Here is a 24,522-nt window from a genome sequence, read left to right on the forward strand (position 1 = left end):
CCCCTTCCTTGTTTTAAGGCATTTCTTTATTTGAAGGAGAGAATAAAAATGACCAGGACAAGGAAGGTCATAGCCAATGCCCCAGCTCAAAGCTTCATCTGATTCTTCCACAATGGTGGCAGCAGTCCGAGTATATGTTCCTTTGCTTTCCCAGGCGCATTAGCAGGGAGCTGGACTGGAAGTAGAGCAGCCAGCACCCTGACTGGTGCCCAGATGGAATGCCAGTGCATTACACGCCAGCTTTACTAGCTGCACAACAGTGCTGGCCCCCAGTGATTTAATGATCCTGTCTCAAGTCATTTGTGCCACTTGGTCATTATCCTTCTTTGAATCTGGCCTGGACCTAGTGACTTGTTATTAAACTACACAACATGGCAAAAGTGATGGATAACACTTGTGAGATTATGATAAAAAAAAATGGCTTCAACCTTCTTTATTTTTTATCATTCTGATGAGCTCTTGCTGCCATGCCATAAAGAAAGCCTAAAACAAAGTCTAAAAGCCTAGAAACAATTGAATTCTATCAAGCACTACCTGGGGACTGGTACCATGGCATAGTGGTCTGGGACTCGGCCAGAAGCACTGGCACCCCTATGGGTGCTGCTTTGAGTCTCGGCTGCTCCACTTCTGATCCAGCTCGCTGCTAACGGCCTGGGAAAGCGGCAGAGGATGACCCAAGGCCTGGACTACTGCATCCATTGTGGGAATCACAGAAGCTCCTGGTTCCTGGCTTCGGATCAGCCCAGTTCCAGCCATTGTGGACATTTGGGGAGTGAGCCATTATACAGAAGATCTCTCTCCCTGCAACCGCCCCCCCTCCCCACTGTAACTCTTCCATGTAAAATAAATAAATATTTAAACAATATAATTTTTTTAAAATACAGAGATTTCTTGGGCCCAGTGCGGTGATCTAGCGGATAAAGTCCTCGCTTTGAATGCGCCAGGATCACATATGGACGCTGGTTCTTATCCTGGTAACCCTGCTTCCTATCCAGCTCCCTGCTTGTGGCCTGGGAAAGTAGTTGAGGACGGTCCAAGGCTTTGGGATCCTGCACCTGTGTGGAAGACCCAGAGAAGAATCCAGACTCCTGACTTCGGATTGGTTCGGCTCGGCTCCCGCTCTTGCACCATTTTGGGAGTGAGTCAGCAGACTTAGGATCTTCCTGTCTCCTCCGTATATCTTCCTTACCAAAAAAAAAAAACAAATAAATCTTTGTCTTCCTCATTCATTTGGTTCAAAAATTGCTCTAAAGGAAAAGCAGTCCTCCTGACTGGAATTCTTAAAAAGGCTATTTTTATGGGCAACTTTGTCTTTAAAATACTGTGTAAAAGGGAAAATGGTAATGACAGTATCATTTTTTCATATATTTATTTTTATTGGATAGGCAGATTTACAGAGAGGAGAGACACAGAGGGAAAGATCTGCCATCCACTGGTTCACTTCCAAAATGGCCACAATGACCAGAGCTGAGCCAATCTGAAGCCAGGAACTTCCTCAGGTCTCCCACACGGGTGCAGGGTCCCGAGGTTTTGGACCATCCTCCACTTCTTTCCCAGGTCACGAGCAGGGAGCTGGATGGGAAGTGGAGCAGCCGGAACACCCACACGGGATGCTGCTGTTGTAGGCAGAGGCTTAACTTCAAGGAGCAGTCCTGCTAATTTTTTTCTTTTAAAGGTATCTTTCCTTTTATATGTGAAAGACTTGCGGCTAGTATCAAGTACTGTTGTGAAGGAAAACAGTGCGGGAGGGGGAATCCCCTAGTCTGTGGAAAGTATAAAAAAATGGATCTTATTGTCTCTGCACATGCCGCCCAGCTAAGAATACACAGACTTCATACAAGGCGCTGTTTTGCTTTTTTTTTTTTTAAGTCTTAAACCTCAGCACAAGGGCAGCTCCTGCTCAACCTATCTATTGCACCAGATCCAAGAATGTAGCAATCTCCAGTACCACTAGATTTCCCAGTCCCTGAAAGAGCGCCTACCACACTGTGGACTTCACCTTCACGCTTATCCGTACCTATCAGAGCTCTTTCCTGTTGCATCATCCTCAGGGAGAAAAAAAAAAAAAAAAAGCAGCACGCCTCGCAGTGGAAGTATGAATGAGCCGGTCACGTGCGGCCGTGTGGGTCCCGGGCGCCGGCGGGGGCAGCCGCAGTCACTCCGAGCCGATCCCGGGCCCCGCCGACACGTGCCGCGGGCCCCGCGCGGCCGGGGGCGGGCACTGGGGAGGAAGGTCCCCGGCGGCCGGGACGTGCTCGCGCCCGTGGCTGTCGCAGCCGGCGCCGCGGCCGCCGGGGTGTCCGGGCGAGCGCACGCACACGGAGCGCCCGGGCCGACGCGGGCAGCGTGGGGTCCGAGCGGCTGCGGCCGTCGCAGAACGGGCCGGGCGGACCGAGAGGTGCGGGGGGCCCAGGATGCCTCGGCGGGGACGAGCGCGGAAAGAGCGGCTGGAGGGCGGACCGCGAGCTAGGTGAGGCGGGCCGACCGCGGGCTGGGAGGAAAGTGGGCGGGGTGGGGCGTGGCTGCCGGGCCGCGCGTTATAAGCGCCGGGGGCCCCCGGTGAGCGAGTGTAGCCCGCGCTCGTGCTCTTCCCGCGCCGGCGCCCGGAGCAGCGCGAAGGCCGCTGGAGAGGCGGAAGCTGTGGAGAGGCGGCCGTCTCCGGCTGCCCGCGTTCCCCGGCCAGCTCGGTCCTGTGGGGGCGCCCAGCGCTCCCCGCGCAGCTGCCCCGTCTTCCCCCGGCAGCGGCGGCGGCGGCGGCGACGCGCGCGCGCGGCCTGGCCCCCTTCCGGTCGGCGCCGGCTCCCCGGGCTAGGCTGTGACTCCGCCCCGCCGCCGCCGAGCGGGGCCGCCGGGGGCGTGGCCAGCCGCCCTTCTTCCGGTCGGCGCTCGGAAGGCGGCCGCGTCAGCCCCGAGGAGCCCGCGACGCGGTGACGCAGCACGTCGACGTCGGGGCTGACGCGCAGGCCCGGGGCTGCTCCTCCTTCCCCCGTGTGTGAGTGGCGGCCCCGGTTGGGGCGGGGGAGAAGAGGGAGGGCGGGGGAGAGAGAGGCGACCCGCGGCGTCGTTGTGGGCCGCGGGGCCGGGCCGCGTCCCCGGTGTGGGGGGCGGCGGGAACCGGGGCTGGACGGAAGGGGCTCCGCGGGCCGTTGAGAAGCGGGGAGCCGCTGCGGCCGCTCGGGTTCCGTCCCTCGCCGGCCTGGGGTGCCGTCCGTCGCCGGCCTGGCGCGCCCCGGCGTCCGGAGCCTCCGGCGCCGTGCCCAGCCCGCTCTCCAGCTCGCGTCTCCCGACTCGGATTAGGTCAGGCTCGGGAGTCCCGCGGCCGCCGCTCCGGCCCCCAACGCGCGGCGGCCCTCCGGCTCGCCTTGTCTTCTCCTCCCTCGCCTTCCTCTTCTCTTCCCTCGCCCTTCCCCACCCCCCACCCCACCCCACCGCCCATTGCTTTTCACGTTGCTGGGTTTTGTGTTGCGGTTGGCTGTTTTGTTTTTGTTTTCTCAATTTTATGCTTCTGTGGGGTTTTTTCTTGTCCGCCCGAGCTCACGGGTGCACATTATCATGCTCCTCTTTCTGTAGAGCATCGCGACGGCCATGGAGGCCGAAGAGACGATGGAATGCCTTCAGGAGTTCCCTGAACATCATAAAATGATCCTGGACCGATTGAATGAACAGCGAGAGCAGGACCGGTTCACTGACATCACCCTGATTGTCGACGGTGGGTAGGGGCCGCGGGCCCGCGCGCCCATCTGGGGCTTGGCTTCTCTTTTGCCCTTCCACCACCGCCGCCCGTGGGCTCCCTGCCGGAGTCCCAGGCAGGCGCGTGTGCGTGCTGGGACTGCAGGACACTTGTCAGCAACTGCTCCTCCTGCAGACGGCTGCTTGGCCAGCCCTCCCGGGCATAGGAGGTGTGGGTCACATTTCTTACCTGCTCTCAGCCGGTCCGGTTTACTCCGCTCCCTGGAGTGCAGGGTGCGGGCGGGGATGGGGGAGGCCGACTTCCTTTCTAGCTTCCCTGATGGCTTGGGAGGGTGGGGAAGGGAATGTGGCCTTCCTGAGCACCACCCCACTCCCACTCCAAAGTGGGGACTTCGTTGAAATTAGGAGTTGTCAAACTAGTGGAGGTAAGACCTGCTTGGTTCTTCTTGTATTTTTTTCCTTTTTTTTTCTAAATACTCTTTGATCTTTTTATGTTATTTTTGTATGTAGCAGCACCTTAATGCCACTCACTAATTGAAGGTAATGGACAATGTTAGACTCCTGACCCAAACTGGTCTTTGTAAGACTGCAAGCCTTTGAAGTGAAGGTTTGGCTGTGTGTCTGCCTGAGGCTACCATCTGCCAGGTTACTTGCCAGGGGTACTCTGATTGTAGTTCAATAATTTGTCTAGAAATTATGAAGAAACATCTATCTGACAATGCAATTTTTTTTAAAGATTTATTTATTTTATTACAAAGTCAGAGATACAGAGGAGGAGAGACAGAGAGGAAGATCTTCCATCCAATGATTCACTCCCCAAGTGAGCACAACGGCCGATGCTATGCCGATCCGAAGCCAGGAGCCAGGAACTTCTTCCGAGTCTCCCACACGGATGCAGGGTCCCAAAGCCTTGGGCCGTCCTCGACTGCTTTCCCAGGCCACAAGCAGGGAGCTGGATGGGAAGTGGGGCTGCCGGGATTAGAACCGGTGCCCATATGGGATCCCGGGCATTCAAGGCGAGGACTTTAGCCACTAGGCCATGCCACAGGGTCCTGACAATATAATTTTTTAGCTTATAGCTTTATGTTTGATATTTGTGCATATGTTTATTTATTTATTTTCTTAATATAGGACACCATTTTAAGGCTCACAAGGCTGTTTTGGCTGCTTGCAGTAAGTTCTTCTACAAATTCTTTCAGGAGTTTACTCAGGAACCTTTGGTGGAGATAGAAGGTAAGTGCAATACTTGGTAAACATAGTAGGCTCCTGAGTTTGTGAAGATACAATGGGAAGTGGGAGTCAGTATTCCTGTTAGGTGTCTAGGTAAATTGTTCTTTGGCTGTCTTAGCGTTCTTAGTCTCAGTAAAGTGCTTGGTAGAACTATCTACCAGAGAAAAGCCTTACAAGGTAGATGCTGGTGTCTAAAGGAATTTTAAAATTTTTTTTTATGATTAGTTTTATGGGCTTGGAGATTTCCCCTTTCACCCTCCTTATTGCCCCTGCCCCACTACTGTTTTCCCCATAGAATAGTCCTTCAGCAACAGTCACAGGTCCATCATTCTACTTACTGAGTCCTGACATGAGTTATGGGTGCAGACAATGGTAGACAGTCCAGCATCCTGTTGTCAGGATACGTGTAACAGTTCCATTGGGAGTCCTTTTTCTGGGGAGTAAAGATACTGTATCTTCACTTCTCAGTATGCTAGTCTCCCTTATAGAGTCCTTCCAGGTTGCCTTGTATCAGAGAGAACATATGAGATTTGTCCATTTGTGATTGGGTTATTTCTCTGAGCATAATGTTGTTTAGTTGGGACCATTTTGTTGCCAACTGGTAGAATTTCATTCTCTCCTAGCGTCTGAGTATCTGAGTAGTAAGGAATTATTTCCATTGCTGAAACCAGTGATGCTCGTCTTGAAATCGTGCACTACAAATAAGTGATCATCTTCGCTGAGTGGGCTTGTGGTTCAGGTTGGTGGGGGGCTGAAGGGTGCAGTGGAGGCCTGCAGTGGCAGAAGTACCAGGTGCATACGACAAAGTCCAGTGTGACTTGGGCTGCTGTAACATGAAAGAGCCCAGCGGAGGTGAACTGATGGTGCATGCAGAAAAATTCTAGATTAAGCTGAGTCTGGCTGGGGCAGAATGAATTATCCACTAGGTACTACTTGAACAAAAAGTGATTTCTGTACTTGGTTGACTGTTTTGACAATGACTGCCAAATGGAAGACACTGTGGTCTATAGTTTGTCTCTCATCCAAGACTTTAGAGCAGTTTTTGGAAAAATTATTGGTGGTATTTTCTAGTTTACGTGTCAAGAAACATTGCTTAGTTAATAACGAATTGAGTTCAAATTCAGTAAATACTCTTCTCATCACCTCCATCAAAATCCAAACGAGTAGGAAATGATTCCGTTTGCCTGCATGTATACAGAATTTGAGCAGCTTCTCAAGTTCTTCTGTTTTGGTTTGCATCTCTTTTTGCTGTGTGTACATATCTTTGTTATGAACAGGTTGCCTGGAAACACTATTCCCTTGAAAAAATTTGATGCCTAGGGGAGTAAAGGAAAAACAGAGTTAAGAATATCTATTTTGTTATATTTCAGCTTAGTGTTCCAATTGCTACGTCTACAGCTAGATTATTAAAGTGAGTTCAGCTGCCAGAGGATGCTGGGTTTTAGCAAAAGGAAAGACTCCATCAGTTCATTCACCTGAGACTTACTGTTGCCTTACCTCAATCGCACGTTTAGCTCATTTGCAGTTAATAGGCTTATAATTATTCATTGAAGTAATGTTCAGAATGCCTCAGGTGTTTGGTGCATTACCAAACTTGAGATCAACAGGAACTTAGGTTGAGCATCTGTTACATGTTGTACATTGTGTTGCACTCCAAAAATGAGAAACCTAAGGACCCCATACATCTAATTGTGAAAGGCACCTGGTAAAGCACCAGGTAAATGTAGGCCTGGTGATGGTAGAGCAAGCTAATCCTCTGACTGCCACACTGGCATATGGGCGCTGGTTGGAATCCCAGGTCCCATGCAGCTCCTTGCTTATGGCCTAGGAAAGCAGCAGAGGATGGTTCATGTCCTCGGGACCCTGCATCCATGTGGGAGACCCAGAAGATCCTGGCTCCTGACTTACCCAAATCCAGGAATGCTTGATTGATTGCAGGTGCTGTTGCGCCCCTGAGGGAGTGAACCAGAGGATAGAAGGTCTCTGTAAAATGCGCCTTTCAAATAAAAATAAAGAAAAGAATGCAGGAAGAGTTGTAGAGATTTCTTTTGGCATGTTGTTACTTAGGCAGGAAAAGGGAAAGCTTAGCTTTTCTTGGAAAAAGAACATTTCAAAGAGGAACCTGATTCTGAGCAGAGTAAAAGGAAAAAAAAAAGATGGCCTTTTCTCCAAATATTTCTGACCACCATGGCTGCAGGTGAGCCAACCCAAAACCAGGAGCTTCCCCGGGTCTCCCATGTGGGTCCCGGCTCTTCAGCCCTCTGCTGCTTTCCCAGTCCTCAATCAGGACTGGATTGGGAGTGAGCAGCTAGGGCTTGAACCAGTGCTCCTGTGTAATGCCAGCACCATAGGTGGAAGCCTAGCTTACAGTGCCACAGTGCCATTGCTGATAAAATGCTCTGACCAGGTTCCGGCTTAATTAGTTTAGCTTGGTGTCTTAAGCCCTTTGGGGCAAGAGATTAGGAAACCCGAGTTCTAGTCCTGCTTTACTGTTCACTGATTGTGACCCTGGACATTTTGGCTTCCTTTTTGTCGTCTATAAGATATGGCAAATTTTGGATTATGTGAGACATTCCGAGTATTAAAAAATTCTCTGAAAAATGTGTTTGATTTTAGTTTTATGTATTCTGGCAGAGAACCTGACCTGAGCGGCCTGTGGATCTAAATCGAGTTTAATGTTCAGATTCTTTGTGGTGGTGTTTTGGTCTCACGTGTGCCACCGTGGGACGTAGGGGGTAGCCCACGCTGTGCTGCGGTTTTCCAAGCCTGTGGTTTTCTACCTTTGGTCAGTTCTCTGCCGAGCCCGAGAGTACACAGATTTCCAGTCGTTCTTACTCTGAGGCTCTCAGTACCTTTCCTAGCTTCTCTGACTTTAGCCTCAGTAGTGCTCTGCATTTCTGCACACTAGCAAAGTGCTGAGAGACAAAAAGTGGAAGAAAACATGAATTGGCTCTATACTTTTCAGATTGTAGTGTTTTCTTGTTTTTTTCTTCCTAGTTCTCTTGTCAAGAAATTTTGAGCAGTGGCCACAGCCACAGGTGTGCAGCTTGGAGGCGAGGCCTGTCTAGAGTCCCAGTGAGAAGGCAGCTGTCCTCTGTCTCTGGGCCGTTCTGCCACATTCACCATAATCTTTTCCTGGTTCTCTTGCCAAAAAGAGTTCCTCCTGGAGCCTTTTTTCTGTCTCCACCCATGGGATTTGGGCTCTGCTAGCTTGCTTCTGTTTACTTTTTTTTTTCCTCCAGAATCCTTGTATATTTGCTTTATGTTTTCTCTGCAGGATTTTTAGTTATAATTAGTGAGTAAGATAGGATGGAGTTTGCTACTTTTTTTTTTTTCTTAAGATTTTATTTATTTGAAGGCCAGAGTTAACTGAGAAAGGTAGAGAGGTCTTCAGTCCGCTGGTTCACTCCCCGAATGGCTGCAGTGGCCACAGCTTGGCTGGGCTGAGTCCAGGTGCTCCGTTTTGATCTCCCAAGCACTTGGGTCATCTACTGCTGCTTTCCCAGGTCTTTAGGAGGAAACGAGTTTGAAGTTGAGCAGCCTGACTTGAAGCAGTACCACATGGGTTACTGGCATCACAGGCTTTATCTACTGTGCCATACCACTGGCTCCAGAAAGGAGTTTTCTCCTTGTGTCTTAGCCAGAACTGAACCCCCATCTGTAAATTATAAAGAATGACTTGTAGCGATGCACATTAGAAAGACCAGGGTAGTTTTTGCAAGCACCAGTCCCCAGGGCTAGGATCCAGGCTTCAGTGTGTGGAAGTTCTAGAAAACCTTATTACGCAGGGTGTTTTCTGAACATTGGCAAGACATGGAGGTCATCTGGGTGCTTGCTGGAACTGTGGACTCAGGTTCCACCTAAACCTACTGAACCAGAACAAGAATAGCCGATGATTCTTGTTAGAGCAGATAGAAGAGGCGCTGTCCTGAGACATTCCCAGTGTGCAGTCGCTGTGGAGGACTGCCACTTTACAGGGTTTTATAAAAGCAAATGACAGGTATGCAAAAGAAATTTAAATCATAACATACTCCAAGTCATTAGGTGCAAGCCGAGCTAGCTGTCCCTGTTTTCTGTGCCTCTGGTAAGGTGAATTATGTTTGATTAAAACCTGGTTCATTTTTTTTTTATGTCCCCTAAATAGCACACCTGTAAGTACTTGGTTTCTCCATAGTGGAAACTGTCATTATGTCCACAAATTTTGGCACCTACTATCAACACATCCAAGAACGTAACATGTTCATAAAGTTTTTGCAGAAGTGTTTTTTTGTTTATTTTTTAAGTTTATTTTTATTGGAAAGGCAGATATACAGAGAGGAGAGAGAGAGAGAGAGAGAGGAAGATCTTCCATCCATTCATTTACTCCCCAAGTGGCCACCATGGCCAGAGCTGAGCTGATTTGGAGCCAGGAGCTTCTTCCAGATCTCCCATGTGGGTGCAGGGTCCCAAGGCTTTGGGCCATCCTCAACTGCTTTCCCAGGCCACAGAAGGGAGCTGGATGGGAAGCAGGGCTGCCAGGAATTAGAATTGGCACCCCTCTGAGATCCCAGCACATGCTATTGCTGTGTTGTAGACGTTTTCCACCAGTTGGGAAAATGCTCTTTTTCTTTAAGATTAGAAATGCCAGGATGCTTTTCAGTTTGACTTCTGAACTTTGCTGTCAGGGAAAATATTCAGGTTAAGGTGTTCAAATTAACATTTTCTTTAGATACTCAAATCATTGTATACTCTTGTATATCTCCATTATGAAAGGAGTAGGAGATGAGGACAGTTTTGACATTTCTGTTACTAAACTGGTCCTGGAAGAGAGCAAACTATTTTCCTAATTCTGTTTATTTTATTTTACCTACTTTGGCACATGTTAAGTTTAATTCCTGCTACCTGAGTATACAAGCCCTTTGTTTATAATATAATGTTGGACTGGTCACATAGGAAGCATATAGGATGCTTACAAAAACTATCGCAGGTTTCAATCCAAAGATTAGAGACAAAATCTATAGGTAATTTTGAGCAACATGGAGAATTAAGTCCACAACTAGTTATTGGAATGTGGATGCCAGACATATATAACAAGAGTACTTCAGAAAAATTGTGAGAAAATGGAATTTAAAGATAACTTCATTTTGGTGCCAACTTTTTGAAATCTACATCGTTTTTTCATAATGTTTTCCACAAATTTTTCTCAATTTCCCGGGTTTCAAAATTTTTCCATGTACTTCCAGTAATACTTCAGTGTGTGTGTGTGTGCTTCAGATTTATTTATCTGTACTTGAGAGAACAACAGAGAGAGAAACACAAGCATATTCCTTCTGCTCGTTCACTCCCCCAAATGGCCACAGCATCCAGAGCTCCGCCTATCGGAAGCTGGGAATCGAGAGCTTCTTCCGAATCTTCCATGTGGGTGTGGGGGCCTTGGGCCATTAGAAAGAATGTTTGATCTAAAGTGGAGCAGCTGGGCTTCAATCAGGCGCCCATATGGGATGCCAGCACCATATTACCTTACAGTATTACCACACCAGGCGCAGTATAGCATGTTTGTATTTATTCTGAATGAGATGAATAACATAGTTCCAGTCAATTTTACTGCCAGATTTCTAACTTTTGGTTATAAGAGATTTGAGAAGCTATGGGTAATATAAATACAGTATATATGCCTGAGTGGCAATAGAGTGCCAGAGTCGAAACGATCTGTCATTGGTGCAGTGTGGTGACAAGGGAGAGGAAGTGAGATGGGTAATACAAGAGTGAGAGCAGATTGGAGAAAGTCACCTGCATTACTGCTGGAGTAAGTTTTAGATCTCCACACAGTGGCAGGTGAAGTGATGAAGGACCTTGAGCAGCAGCAGCAGTGAAAGGCTGGAGGGACTGCTGGGGCAGAAATGAGTGTATGACTGTCCCTGCTGTGAAGTGAGCAAAAGACCTGTTAAGTATAAAAAATATAGGCAATGTGAAATTCGGTACTAAACATTGGGTGTTGTCATCTCTGACTAAGTCTGTTCACATAAATAGATTAAAAAGCATGAGTGACAAGTGACAAGCATACAGATGGATGACTAGAAGTAGTAAACTTTTAAAAAAAACTATTTTTGTTTGCTTTTAAGATTTGCTCACTCGTTTTAAAGTTAAAGTTACAAAGAGAGGGAGAGACAGAGATCTTCCATGCACTGGTTTACTCCCCAGATGGCCACAACAGCAGGGAGCTGGCTGGGCCAGGCTAAAACCAGGAGCCAGGAATTTCACCTGCAGATTCCCATCAGGCTCCCAAACACTTGGGTCATCTTCCACTGTGTTTTTCAAGGCCATGAGCAGGTTGCTGGATCAGAAGGGGAACAGCTGGAAGTTGAACAAGCACCCATGGGCCTGTCGGCAGCTTTACCTTAACACAGCATTGACTGCCTGCTACGCCTTTCAAAGAAATTTACAGGACGGGTGTTTGGCCTAGTAATTCATCTGCAGATTGGGACACTCACATCCCTGTTGAGTACGTGGGGTTGAGTCCTTGCTCTGCTGCAGTTGCCAGCTTCCTGCTCATGAACACCTCGGGGACAACATCTCAGGTAATTGGGTTCCTGCTGTTGGTGTGAGCGCCCTGGATTGAGTTCCTAGCTTCTGGCTTCACAGGGATTGAGCCCAAAGTGCTGTAGGCATTTGGGAAATGAACCAGTGGATGGAAACCTTGCTGAAAGGTAAAACTATTTTTTTCTGAAAACCTTATCCTGGCTGCAACCAGACTTTGTTTTTCTGAGTGTTAATAGTACTGGTTGTTAAGTAAGAAAAATAATCTGTAATTCAGTATTTAAGGGACCAATACAGTAATTCTTTAAGTTACATCACAGTCCTGGCACATGATGAACACATTATCTGGCGTTTGCCATTTTATCCAAATAAGAGGTCTTGAAGACTGCCAGTAGGCATTTTGGATTTGTCCAATAAAGCAAAGGAATTAGGCAGTTAAATAAACCTTTTGTTTTGTTTTGTTTTTTAATTTCAAAAACAGTGTGGAAGAGGGAGAGGAAGTGACCTTCCATCCGCTGGTTCACTACCACACCAGGAGCTTCTTCCAGGTCTTCCAGCATGAGTTCATGGGCCCAAGTACTTGGGCGATCTGTTGCTGCTTTCCTAGGTGCATTTAGCAGGGAGCTGGCTCAGAAGTGTAGCAGCACAGATTAAGATCAGCACCTACATGGGATACCTGTGTCACAGGTGGCCTTAGCCCCAGTGCCACAAGGCTGGCCCCAGTGCATTCTAAATGCACTCGAGATCCCTGGCAGTCTTACAGGTTTATGGGTAAAGTAACATGAGTCCTGTCTGCAAGAGTTTAGCAAAGCAGTTCCAGTAGAAACCTTAATAAAATTCCAAGTGTAGATTGATAGAATAAGCAGTATTTCATTCATCCTGGCCTCTGAGGATAATCTGAAAGGGGCTGTGTGTATCCAAAAAAAAAATCATGGGGACTTTGCAGTTAGGCTAGGAGATCATTGATCTGTGGTCAGTGAGACTGAATATTCATTTTCCTGGCAGGAAGGGAGAAGGTAAAATCTTCATCATTGTCATCCTGCTTCAAAGCTTGATTTATCACAGACTTAGAAGGAAGCTCTTCTGAATATGACCCTACTTCTGTCACTTTATAATTTTCTTACATACTTGTCCTGTGGATTGAGTTAATACATGAAAAATATTTAAAGCCATACCTTTTATGTAATTAGCATTGTACATGCATGTATGATTAAATCAAATTGTTTAGGAAATATTTATGCATAGTTTTACTTGTTTGTTTTTGCCTTGTAAGACTTATTGGAAAGAGTTTGAGAGGGAAAAACAGGTCTTCATTTGCTGGTTTACTCCCCAGGTGGCCGCAGTGGCCAAAGGTGAGCCTGTTGGGAATTGGGCAAGTCTGAAGTGAGGAGTTTCCTCAAAGTTTCCCACATGGGCACAAAGGTCCAAGCATTTGGGCCTTCTGCCGTTTACCCAGGCACATTAGCAGGGAGCTGGATTGAATATGGAGCAGCAGGGACTCAGATTGGCACCTGTATGGGATGTTGGTGCTGCAGGCTGAAACCTGGCTCACCATATTGCAGTGCTGGCCCTGTTGCACTCTTTAATTTTAATTTCTGGTTAGAACTATTAAAACACAGCAAAATCCAATTGTTTTCCCTCAAGCTGCTGTCATATAAAACAGAATAACATCCAAAGACAGCAACAGGGTCATTTCTGCCATATTTAGTAGCATGCAATTTGATTGCATTATGTTGGAATTTGAGTTGTCTTAATATTCCAATTGACTTCAGGCATTTTGAGCTCATTGCCTGGTCTGAAGTATGTAAAAATAGTGTTACATGCAGAAAGAATCAATTTGAAATTAAATTTTATACAAGCTTTATAAAACAGTTGAAATCATAGGATTGTGCCTGCCTTGTAGGAGGCACTAATCACTTCCCACAGGTAGCTTACATCTGTCTGTGAATTAGAAGTATCAACACATACAAAGCAGAAAGCAGGGAAAAGTAAATTGTTTCATTTTTAAAACATGAAGAAACAAAGTCTCAGCAGGCGCTAACTACTGTTGAATTGAAGCAGTTATTGGAAACCTTGCAAAGAAAAGCCTGGGATCAAGTGGCATCACAAGTGAATTCAGCCAACAGCCAAACAATTCAAAAATTTACACACTTTTTAATTCTTCCCCTGAAATGTGAGCACTTCAGAGTTCATTTGACCGCAGCATTACCCTGAATCAGAAGGAAGACTTTAAAGGTCTGTGTCTCTCTCACACATACACACACACACACGTAACTATGGGTCAGTACTTCTGATTAAAGATGCCACTTGGGATGCCTGCCTACCAGGATGCCTGGTTCAAGTTCCACTTCTGATGGAGCTTCTGCTAGTGGGAGGCAGCAGTACTTGGGTCTGTGCCGCTCATCCAGGATGAGGATTGAGTTTTTGTTCCTGAGTTCAGCCTGGCCTACCTTTTGACTGTTTTGAGCATTTGAGGGAATGAACCAGTAGATGAAAGATGTCTCTCGGGTCCAGCACGGTAGCCTAGTGGCTAAAGACCTTGCCTTATCATGCTGAAATCCCATATGGACACCAGTTCTAATCTCGGCAGCCCCGCTTCCCATCCGGCTCCCTGCTTGTGGCTTGGGGAAAGACCTTAGACATAAGTTGTCATTTCTTAGGTAGAACATCAAAAGTTCAGGCAGCAAAAAATAGACAAAGTGGTGGTACTATGTCAAATTAGAAAATTTGGAAGTCAGCATAATTGCTCAACTGTCTAGCCCTGGCTACAAAATGAAATTTGAAGATAGTCTTCTAAGTGGAAAAAGCCAGAAAATTTAATATTATATATTCCCACTACAATATAAATAATGCTTATAAAATCATGGGATAGAATAAGGCCTAGCAGAGTCAGGTGTAAGAGAAATAGGCAGTTATTAGTCACCAGGCACAGTGTACCCACAATCAGCAATAATATACACTTAATTCAGAAGATCTCAGATTTGTTTTTAAAGTACTTCGGCAGGTCATGCTGGAATTTGGTTACTGTATTGTACAGTTAATGAATTTGGAAATAATTTTCAAAATGACGCATACTGATCAAGTACCCAGCACTGGATTTTTTTTTTAAACTAAATATTATAGGCATTAAATTACTACGAATGCATGCTAAAGTATATCTTCTTTACAGGTGTTAGTAAAATGGCCTTTCGTCATTTAATTGAGTTCACTTATACAGCAAAATTAATGATACAAGGAGAGGAGGAAGCCAATGATGTATGGAAAGCAGCAGAGTTTCTACAGATGCTAGAAGCTATCAAAGCCCTTGAAGTCAGGTAATTACTTTTTTCTTTTAAGAGTTACTTCCTTGTCTGAAAGGCAGAGTGATGGGGGAGAGACAGAAGACCTTTCATGTGCTGGTTCACTCCCTAATGTACATGCCGGCCAGGCCTGGGTCACACCAGAGCCAGGGGCTTGGAATTCCACGTGGATTTTTTCTCTGCAGTGGCAGAGATCCAGGTACCTGGCCATAAATCCACTGTCTTCCAGGCACATTAACAAGAGATTGGATTGGTAGAGTGGCCAGTACGGGAGCCAGAATTCTTTATAAGTGGTGACTTACTGTGCTGTGCCGCAACCCTCAGCCCTATTTATTTCTTTAGTGAGGGCCAAATGGTCATTCTCATCCTACTAGTCAAGAGTTTACAGTTTGTGTCATGTCGCAGAGAACTGATCTGAAAACCAAAGATCTATAAAAATCTTTGAGGATACTTGCTGTTTTTTCACTTTTTATTTCTTATCCTATGTAAAAACTATGTTAAGATTAAAGAAGCATTTTGTTAGTTTATAAAGCTATTTAAGAGGACCTCCAAGTCTCGCGTAAACTATTTTTGTTGGATTCAAGTTGCTGATTATCTGTACCAAATTTTATTCTACAAAGGATTAGGCTTACAAAGATTAACATGGCATTGTTTAAAAATAAGAAAATTGGTGAAATGAAATAGGCCAGATAAAGGATACTCAGTCATCTCAGAGATGATAGAATGCTAGCTGGACTCTGTCTAGCTGAGTTCTGAAGCACCTTGTACAGAGGAAATGAAAATTATTTCATTACAAAATTTGTTGTTGTAAGATGGGTAACAGATCAATTGCTAAGGAAACATTTCCGTTAGACTTTATCCTAGGAAGTGTTAGGAAGACTTTATCCTAGGAAGTGTTAGGAAGACATTAAAGTGTATAATGGACAAAGCTAACCATTCTCACTTAATGAATAGTGACTGTAATACAGTGACCAAGAACAGGTTTGGACTCATTGTCTCTGGGTTCACATCTGAACTTCACCGCTGTACACCTGTGATGACGTTCAGCCTCCTGTCAGCCTTGTCCTTGTTCATAAAGGTGGATAGTGGCTACTTTCTGCCTGGGAATATTTTTGAGAAATAGTGTATAACCCAGTGTCTAACACATAGTACTCTCAACTACTGCTTTTATCTACTGGTACTGGCATTTTTTTTTAGTAGTGGCCTACAATATAAGTCATTGAAATAACGTACAGTTTGGTAAAATGACAAGTGAACTAGTACAACTCACTGGCATACTTTCATTGGAAGAGGAAAAAAAATAATTAATTGTAACTATCTATAGATACCATTTCTTTTAACTAGTTTGATAATTCAGATTTTAACTTTTCTGACAAGAGCTTGGTTGTTGTCATATATTCTTCGATGTCCAGCACCTGGCACCCAGCAGGTGTTCAGGGCACATTGTGAATGGGTAGGTGCTTCCTTGTCAAAATCAGGACTCTGGAGAGTATTTGAACATGGAGAAAATAGAGGTGCATGTTGAGCACATGTACCTGATTAAGCTTTCCCTTGTCAGAATGGAGCTAGACTTAGGGGTTGCATGTAAATAGGATTAAATCTTGAGTGAGACTCTGCTGGAAAATGTTGCTGGGCTCTTTTTCTGCTCATGATAGTTTATCTCACTGTAGGGAGGTTCTTAGCAACGGAACTGTGAAGCATAACATAGTGGCCTGGGTTCGATTTCGGAGGCGTTTGATTGAGTTCACATGTATAATCATTAGAGAGGTAATAACTGGGTGTTGTTGCTTTTTTTGGCCTATTTAGAACCTTTGAATATTTTTTTATATAGACATTTATTTTTAATTTGAGATTCAGAAATAGAGCTACTTTGCCTGCCTCACTCTCCAAATGCAAATAATGTCTGTGGCTGGGACTGCGACAAGGACAAATCTAAGATCCAGAGAACCCAGTGCAGATTTTCCATGTGGGCAGCAAGAACCCAGTTACTTGAGGCATCGCTGCTGTTGGTTGCTAGAGAGTCAGAGCTGAAACTTGCCCCCAGCCATTCTCATATAGAATATGGTATCTTAACCACTAAGTAAAATGCCTGTTCCCATTAGCAGATTTTTTGTTGTTGAAGAGTAGGGTCTTGGGCCCAGCGCAGTATCCTAGTGGCTAAGGTCCTCACCTTGCACGCCCAGGATCCCAGGGGCACCGGTTCATGTCTTAGATGCTCTACTTCCCGTCCAGCGCCCTGCTTGTGGCCTTGGAAAGCAGTAGAGGACGACCCAAAGCCTTGGGACCTGCACTGGCATTGGAGACCTGGGCATTCACACAGCATTGAGTGTGTTTATTTCCTTCTAGGTTTTCTAGAATCTGTATTTTTTTCAAAGTGCATCACAGGCATATTCCCAGATTTTTCCTTCATGTTTTTGATCAGCTTTGCAGCCCCAACTGGTAATGCCATTTCAGTAACTGCAATGATGAACGTTCACTCTTGGTGCTTTTTGTTTGTTTTTAAGAATAAAACCTTGCGGCTGGGATATTTAAGAAATTTTGTCAAATTAAATCTCCAAATATTTTTTTTCTTGTTTTGGGTGTGTCTTTTAGTATGTGTGACGCCCTCACAGCAGTGCCTGTACCATTAGATGATGCTGAAGTGCATGCACTCTGTTCTTAGCTTGGGATGACTTCCTGCCTGTGTATTGGCATAGTCCCACTCATCTTCTGTTCACGGCTGGAGAGCCAGCCATCTGCTTTCTGAAGCTCTCCGAATGACTGTTCCACACAGATTGACTTACATACTTCTGAAATTGTATTTTCGTTTTATAACTTATTTTCTTTGTTAAGGCCAGTTTATTTGTTACCGCAGTTTTCCAGTTGACTAACCTCTTTGAGCCAAAGATTACCTGTTTTTCATCTTGAGATATCATTTGAATGGGTTTGAAATGCTACCACTCAAACGGAGTCTTGGAACAATGAATTGCCAGATTTCTCTGCTTTCCTCCTTTACAAGCCTTTAAATCTCTTGTCTTGCACCAGTTCTAAAGATAAGCTGCATTATTGCACTCTGAAAATTGTAGAAGGCTGGTAGTTGCACTTTTGTTCTTGAGTTACTCCTGTTTGAGAATTAGTCCTGTATATCTGGATTTACCAGGTCATAGCCATAACTAAAACAAGTAAAGAAGACTGGTTAAGAAGTGGTTTATATTTTACCTTAACACTTTAAACACTTCAAAATAACAGGAACCACACCTTTGTGTGTGTTATTTCACCACTTTGCAAATAAGTATGTTTTATTATGTATATATATATACACACACACATATTTTAAGATTTAGTTCATTTTTTATTGGAAAGTTAGATATACAGAGAGGAAGAGAGACAGGAAGATCTTCCATCTGGTGATTGACTACCCAAGCAGTTGCAGTGGCCGGAGCTGAGCCATCCCCAGCTACTTCAGGCCACTAGCAGGGAGCTGGATGGGAAGCGGGGCCGCCAGGATTAGAACTGGCACCCATTTGGGATCCCTGCGTATGCAAGACATGGACTTTAGCCGCTAGGGTATCCTACCGGGCCTATAAATAAGTATACCTTATTCCATGAGAGCCTAAGCAGTAATCATGGTTTGGTTTCATTTAAGTCGTTATATGTAAGGTTCTTTGTATTACTGATACCAGACAAATTGAGTTGGTCACTTAAAATGTCTTTCACATGATTACCCAGTGAACTGATGTTAAAGCAAAATGTTAGGGAATGGGAATTGGAGCTTTCCAAAATAAGGCATTGTTTCATGTTTATGGAGAAAATATATGTCATCACAGGAGCAACTGCAAAGGCAGTAATGGGGGCTTTACAGTTCCATAGCACGACATACGACTTCACAGGGTAAACAATTTAGGAATACAAATTAACTTAGTTGTCATCAAATTGACTGCTTAAGCCAGCTCTGTTGAGATTATTGTGTAAATCTTGCAGATGCAGAAAATGCAGGAGGTGCTCTCACATATGCAGTAAGAATTATATTTGAAGTATAGACAAAATTTCTTGAGTGACAATGAAGTAAACACGGGGGCCTTACTGGCTTTGCTGGCATTGCACCTTTGCGTATTTAGAACTGTAACAGACATCTCCTGTTACTTGTTAGCGAGTAACAGTTGCCATACGAATTTTTCCTCCGTACCCTGTTCATGTAATTTACATAAAATACCATTCATTCATTCTAGTACAGCGTTTGAATTTTCATCATGTATACAGTGTTGTAACCACTACCACAATCATGATAAGAGAGGGAACATTTCTACCTCAAAGATTTTCTCACGACATTTTAGTTTATCCTGATTATCAGTCCAGATCTGATTTGTATCTCTGTAGTTTTGTCTTGTTTGGAAAATCATCTACATGGACTCCTACAATAACAATCTTTTGTGTTTGACTTTATTTGCTCAGTGTTGTGTTTTACAGATTTGTCCATGTGCTGGTAGGGTGTGTGTTCCTTTTCATTGCTGAGTAGGAGTGCATAGTGTGTCTATCCCACAAGTTGTGTATCTTGTGATGGATTTTTAAGTTCTTGACTGTTGAAATAACTGTTTTTGCTACCCACCAGGAATTGAATGGACATGTTCTTTCATTCCTCCTATTAAACATCTAGAGTTGGGATATAGCTGATTGTAAGGTGGTTTGGTATAAGCTGAGTTGTTGGAAAATAGTTTGGCTGTTCTTTAAAAGTGTTTCTATTGTTTATATTCCCACCTATAAGGACTGTTCGTTTATATGATGTATTCACCATCAAGGATTTTTTTTTTTTAAGATTTATTTTTTTATTTCTTGGAAAGGCCTATAAGTAGAGGAGGAGAAACGGAGAGGAAGATCCAGTGATTCACTCCCCAAGTGACATCAGTGGCCAGAGCTGAGCTAATCTGAAGCCAGGAGCCCACAGCCTCTTCCAGATCTCCCATGTGGGTGCAGGGTCCTAAGGCTTTGGGCTGTCCTCACTGCTTTCCCAGGCAACAAGCAGGGAGCTGGATGGGAAGCAGGGCTGCCAGGATTAATCCCAACACATTCAAGGCAAGGACTTTAGCTGCTAGGCCACGCTGCCGGGCCCCGATAAATAATTTTTTTTAAGGAGATGCCAAATTATTCTCTAAAATGACTGCCAGTTACATTTGAATCCCTTGTGTGTGTGAGTGTTCAGGTTCTCCAGTCGTGGCTGATACTTGATATGCCTTTTCATTTTAAGTTATTCTGGTGGGTGTGCAGGGGCTTAAATCTACATTTCTCTATGACTAATAGTGTTGAGCATCTTTTCATCAGCTTTTTACCATCTGTTTATTTTCTTTGGCAAGGTATCCATATCTTTTGCCATTTTAATCATCAAGAATATGAAGTATATTGAGATTTTGTCTTGCTGCAAGCTAGGAGGTTAGGTTTTTGTTTTTAAGATATATTTATTTTTTACTGAAAAGTCCGATTCCAGAGAGGAGGAGGGACAGAAAGATCTTCCGTCTGCTGATTCATTTTGCAGATGGCCATAATGGCCGGAGCTGAGCCAATCTGAAACCAGGAGTTTCTTCTAGGTCTTGCAAGTGGGCTCAGGGTCCCAAGGCTTTGGGTCATTTGCTGCTGCATTCGGAGGCCACAAGCAGGTAGCTGATTGGGAAGTGGAGCAACCAGTTCATGAACCAGAGCCCATACGGAATACCAACACTTGCGGGTAGAGAAGTAGCCAATTGAGTCATCATGCCAGTCCCAGATTGTCATGAATGCTACCAAAAGGCACTACTGGGTCAGAAAGGACTCAGTTATTCATGGCAGGACTCTGGAATATCTGGTTTGCATGTGTGTCATAAAAAGCCTGTGAAGTCATTTAGTCTGGTCCCCCTACAACGCAAGTGCAAGACAGACTCAAACCTGTGACAGGATAGTTTTAAATGGTAATTTTTATTGCCTGCAAATAATTTTATAAATATCCAAATGGCCTTGGCAGAAAAAAATAGTTCCCAATCCTTGATTTACAGCCCAGGAAACAGCATGAGTTCCATGTTTATGCCCAGTTTCTTCCTCTCCCCAGTCTCAGGTATGACCCAGTGGCCAGCTATGTTATACTTACAGTGATTTGTGTCATAGTCAAGGAACCCTGAACTTTAGAAAAGGAATCTTTCTTGATAAGCTGCAGACCTGACTGACATTCATCTTACTGGAACTGTAAGTTCATAGAGAAATAAATGGGACTTTAAAAAAATATATTTATTTTTACTGCAAAGTCAGATATACAGAGAAAAAGAGAGAGGAAGATCTTCCATCCGATGATTCACTCCCCAAGTGAGCGCAACGGCCGATGCTGCACCGAACCGAAGCCCGGAGCCAGGAGCTGATAGAATCGAAGGCCAAATGATGTGGTAGTTTTGCTTTGACAGCCGTTAAAGAGCTGTCACTTGTTCGTGTCCTGGTCAAATTAAACAGACCAGCAGGACAGGCAGTTCTTTGTCCGGATTTGCCTCCTGAGCTCCCAGTGAAAAATCTGTTCCCACCTTGTGGAAGGTGGAGTTTCAGTTGCCAGTGTAATTCAGATCACCACTCGTTTAATGCTGCTGGGGCATCGATCACTAAAATCCACACCATTGTGTCCACTGCTTTCCCATGTCTGTCAGTCTCCAGGTACCCTCTGCTGCCTTTCTGTCCTCTCCTATTTCCTGGAATGTGCTCTCTCTGCTTCACACTGGCTAATGTTTTTGTCTGTTTAATTGTGTCCTTACCCTATTCTGCCATCTTGATTTTCCAAATTTATTTTTATTTTGAAAGCAGAGTTTCAGGAATATGGTCAGACATACTCTTCCATCTACTTGTTCACTTGCCCAATGGTCAGAGCTGGACCTGTTCATATCCTGAAGCCAGGAGCTTCCGGGTCTCATGAGGTTACTGGAGTCCCAGAAAGCTGGATGGGAAGTGGAGCAGCTGGGACTCAGATGGGACATGAATCAGCATCCATATGGGATGACAGCACTGCAGGCTCAGGCTTAGCCTACTACACCATGATGCCAGCCACAAATCAGAGATTTTTGTTGTTGCTATTAATTTTTATTTTTCATGATAAAGTTGCATAGGCTGAGGGATTTCCCTTCTTACACTTCCTATTCCTTCCCCCCCATACACAGTTTTCTCTTAACATTACACTGGTATAGTCCTTCACTAACAGAAATCCATTGTTCTGTTACTTAAGTGTATCATGACACTGTACACACAGACAGTGGTAGACAGTTCAGCGTCCTATTGTCAGTAGTCAATATATATTTAACAGCTTCATTGGGAGTCCTTTTATTTACTAGTAGAGATGCACACTGCAACGTGTCTTCACTTCTTGGCATGCTAGTCTTCATTATACAGAATACATGTATATACATGTTTTGCCTATTTCTGTTTACCTTGTATTTTGCATAAAGATTGCCTTATAACAGAGAGGACATGGTATTTGTCCTTTTGGGATTGGCTTATTTCAGTGAGCATAATGGTCTCTATTTCAGACCATTTTTTGTTACAAATTATAGTTTTCATTTTTCTTAATGGCTGAGTAGCATTCCATACATACACCAGAGATTCTTTATCCATTTCTTTTCAACGGGCATCTGAGTTGTTTCCATGTCTTTGCAACTGTAGATCGTGCTGCTATAAATGTTGGATTATAGATCTCTTTCCTACATGCAAATTTCATTTCCTTTGGGTATGTTCCCAAAAGTGGGATAGCCCAGAGATTTCTAAAATACCACTTCCATCAGAAAAGTGACACTTGTTGGATATTTTATTCATCCACAAATGAAAAATCAAGCTAAAAAACCTCCCAGGTGTCTGTGAGGCATCTGTTTCTAGAGCCCTACCACAACTAATCATTTCCTTTCCCCACAGGACTAGATAGGATGGTGGGTAGTATAACTCAGTTTGCCAGAGCAGTAGAAGTGTCAGTCCTCTGTTTCTGAGTTTACCAAAGCATATTTGCAGGGCATGTGTTCCCCCTTTAGCCCCCTTGAGAGCCAGGGACACTTTGGCTCCATCCCTGCTCGTGCTTTCGCCTTGATGTAGATCAAGTCAAGGTAGAAGGAAAGGGGATGGAGGAGCAGCTCTGGAAGGAGAAAGGGCTGGCAATAAGCAGGGCACATTTACTTCTGTTTCAGGCAGTACAGATGTCAGGCTGTGGTGTTTGCTTTTAAGATTTATTTAGCTCTTCCATCTGCGGGGTTGATCTGAAGCCAGGAGCTTCTTCCAGGTCTCCCACGTTGAGTGCAGAGGCCTGAAGTCTCAGGCCATCTTCTGTTGCTTTCCCTGGCTGTAACCAGGAAGTTGGATCAGAAGCGGAGCAGCCACGGCTTGACCCTATTTCCACATAGTATGCTAGCACCACAAGCAGAGGCTTAGCATACTATGCTACTGCATCAGCCCATCCAAAGGGCAACAAGATTTTTTTTTAAAAGAAAAGTTAGAGTGGGAGTGGTCTCAACAGGCCTGCAGCTACAGAATTTTGTATTACTTTGAATCATTTTTTCATTCCCCAGTGACTCCTGTTTATCTTCATTGTAAACACAGTTGGACAGGAATGGCTTTCTTAATGCCCATCTAGGGTTTCCCATAGGAATTTTGTACCAAGGTATTTCCGTAGGAAGATCAAACATCCTTGTAGTAGCCAGATTCCATATTAAATTAAAAAAAAAAAAAAAAAACCTTGGGCTGTACCTCAGTTAAGGCCAGTGTCCCATTATCGGAGCACCAATCGGAGCACCAGCAGCATAGCGAGTTTGGGCTGCTCTACTTCTGACCCGCCTCTCCGCTATTGCACCTGGGAAAGCCACACAAAATGGCCCAAGTACGTGGGAGACTAGGAAGGCGCTTCTGTCTCCTGCCCTCTGCCTAATTTAGCCCAAATCTTTGTGGCCATCTAGGGAGCGAAGCAGCAGGTGGACGATTTAAAGACCTTTAACTGTCACACACATATAGTTTAAAAATGGGCATGATGGGCTGCGGATAGGTAGCCCAGTTAGTTGTTACTCATCCTGTGTGAGGTCCAGCCAGATTCTTATAACTCAACCAGTTTCTGTCCATAAAAATTGTGAGTTTCCCTGCTTTCACACCGTGGTTAAGTATATGTGATTGTTAGCAGTGAGAAGCAGAGCACTGCCTCTCCCCCTAATGGAGTTCAGTGCTAGTTGTCCAGCCAGTTGCCCACCACGTTGTCAGGGAAGTCCCTCCCTCTCCTAAAGCAGACTGGATGGGAAGCAGGCCACTATTCAGTGCCAGCCCGTGGATGTGTGCCATCCTCCTGCGGCTGCATCCTTGGCTTTGCTTTGTTACTAGGTAATTTGGGTTCCTAAAAGCTGTCATTGTTCCTTAGAGTAACACAAATTGTGTGTCTCAAGGCACGTGTATTCCTGTTGTCGCTAGCCATTGCAAGTCTCTGCTTTTTGTAACCTGTTTCAGGAAAGTTTTCAATAACCACTGCCATCAGTATTCTTCTTTAATAGTTCTTAGATTTAAATCTGGTCTACGTTTTTGTGTATAATTTGTAAGGGTTATTTTATATACATACCAGTGCCAGGACCATTGTTAAACAATATCTTTCTGCCTTGAATTGTTTTCTGCCTTGAACTTATTTTATGGAAATAAGTTCAATGTACAAGTGTGAATCTGCTTACTTTATTGTGCTGTATTTATATTTTGCCCAATGTCATCACCTTAATTTTTATAGCTTTACAATAAGTCTTAGAATCAGATAGTATAAGCTGCCCAACTTTTTCTGCTCTTTCCTCTCAATTTTATTGGC

The 24,522-nt window shown here is 44.7% G+C and overlaps 1 protein-coding gene across 4 annotated transcripts in view; it reads left to right on the forward strand.

The window, feature by feature from the left end:
* Positions 1-2,393: 2,393 nt before the first annotated feature.
* Positions 2,394-24,522, forward strand: part of ZNF131 (zinc finger protein 131) — a 31,292-nt gene continuing 9,163 nt past the window's right edge. The window contains exons 1-4 of one of the 4 annotated variants that reach the window (XM_040977506.1): positions 2,394-2,470; positions 3,571-3,709; positions 4,822-4,923; positions 14,606-14,750. In XM_040977506.1, the coding sequence (XP_040833440.1) occupies positions 3,586-3,709; positions 4,822-4,923; positions 14,606-14,750 (371 nt within the window). In that variant the 5' untranslated portion in view covers positions 2,394-2,470; positions 3,571-3,585. Of the gene's footprint in view, positions 2,471-2,909; positions 2,993-3,093; positions 3,298-3,421; positions 3,710-4,821; positions 4,924-14,605; positions 14,751-24,522 lie in introns of those variants that run through there. The other 3 variants (XM_040977505.1, XM_040977507.1, XM_040977508.1) reach the window with 3 other exon arrangements.

Source organism: Ochotona curzoniae, unplaced genomic scaffold (genome assembly GCF_017591425.1).
Source record: "Ochotona curzoniae isolate NIBS_2020 unplaced genomic scaffold, NIBS_Ocur_1.0 contig_2754, whole genome shotgun sequence".
Classification (NCBI taxonomy): domain Eukaryota; kingdom Metazoa; phylum Chordata; class Mammalia; order Lagomorpha; family Ochotonidae; genus Ochotona; species Ochotona curzoniae.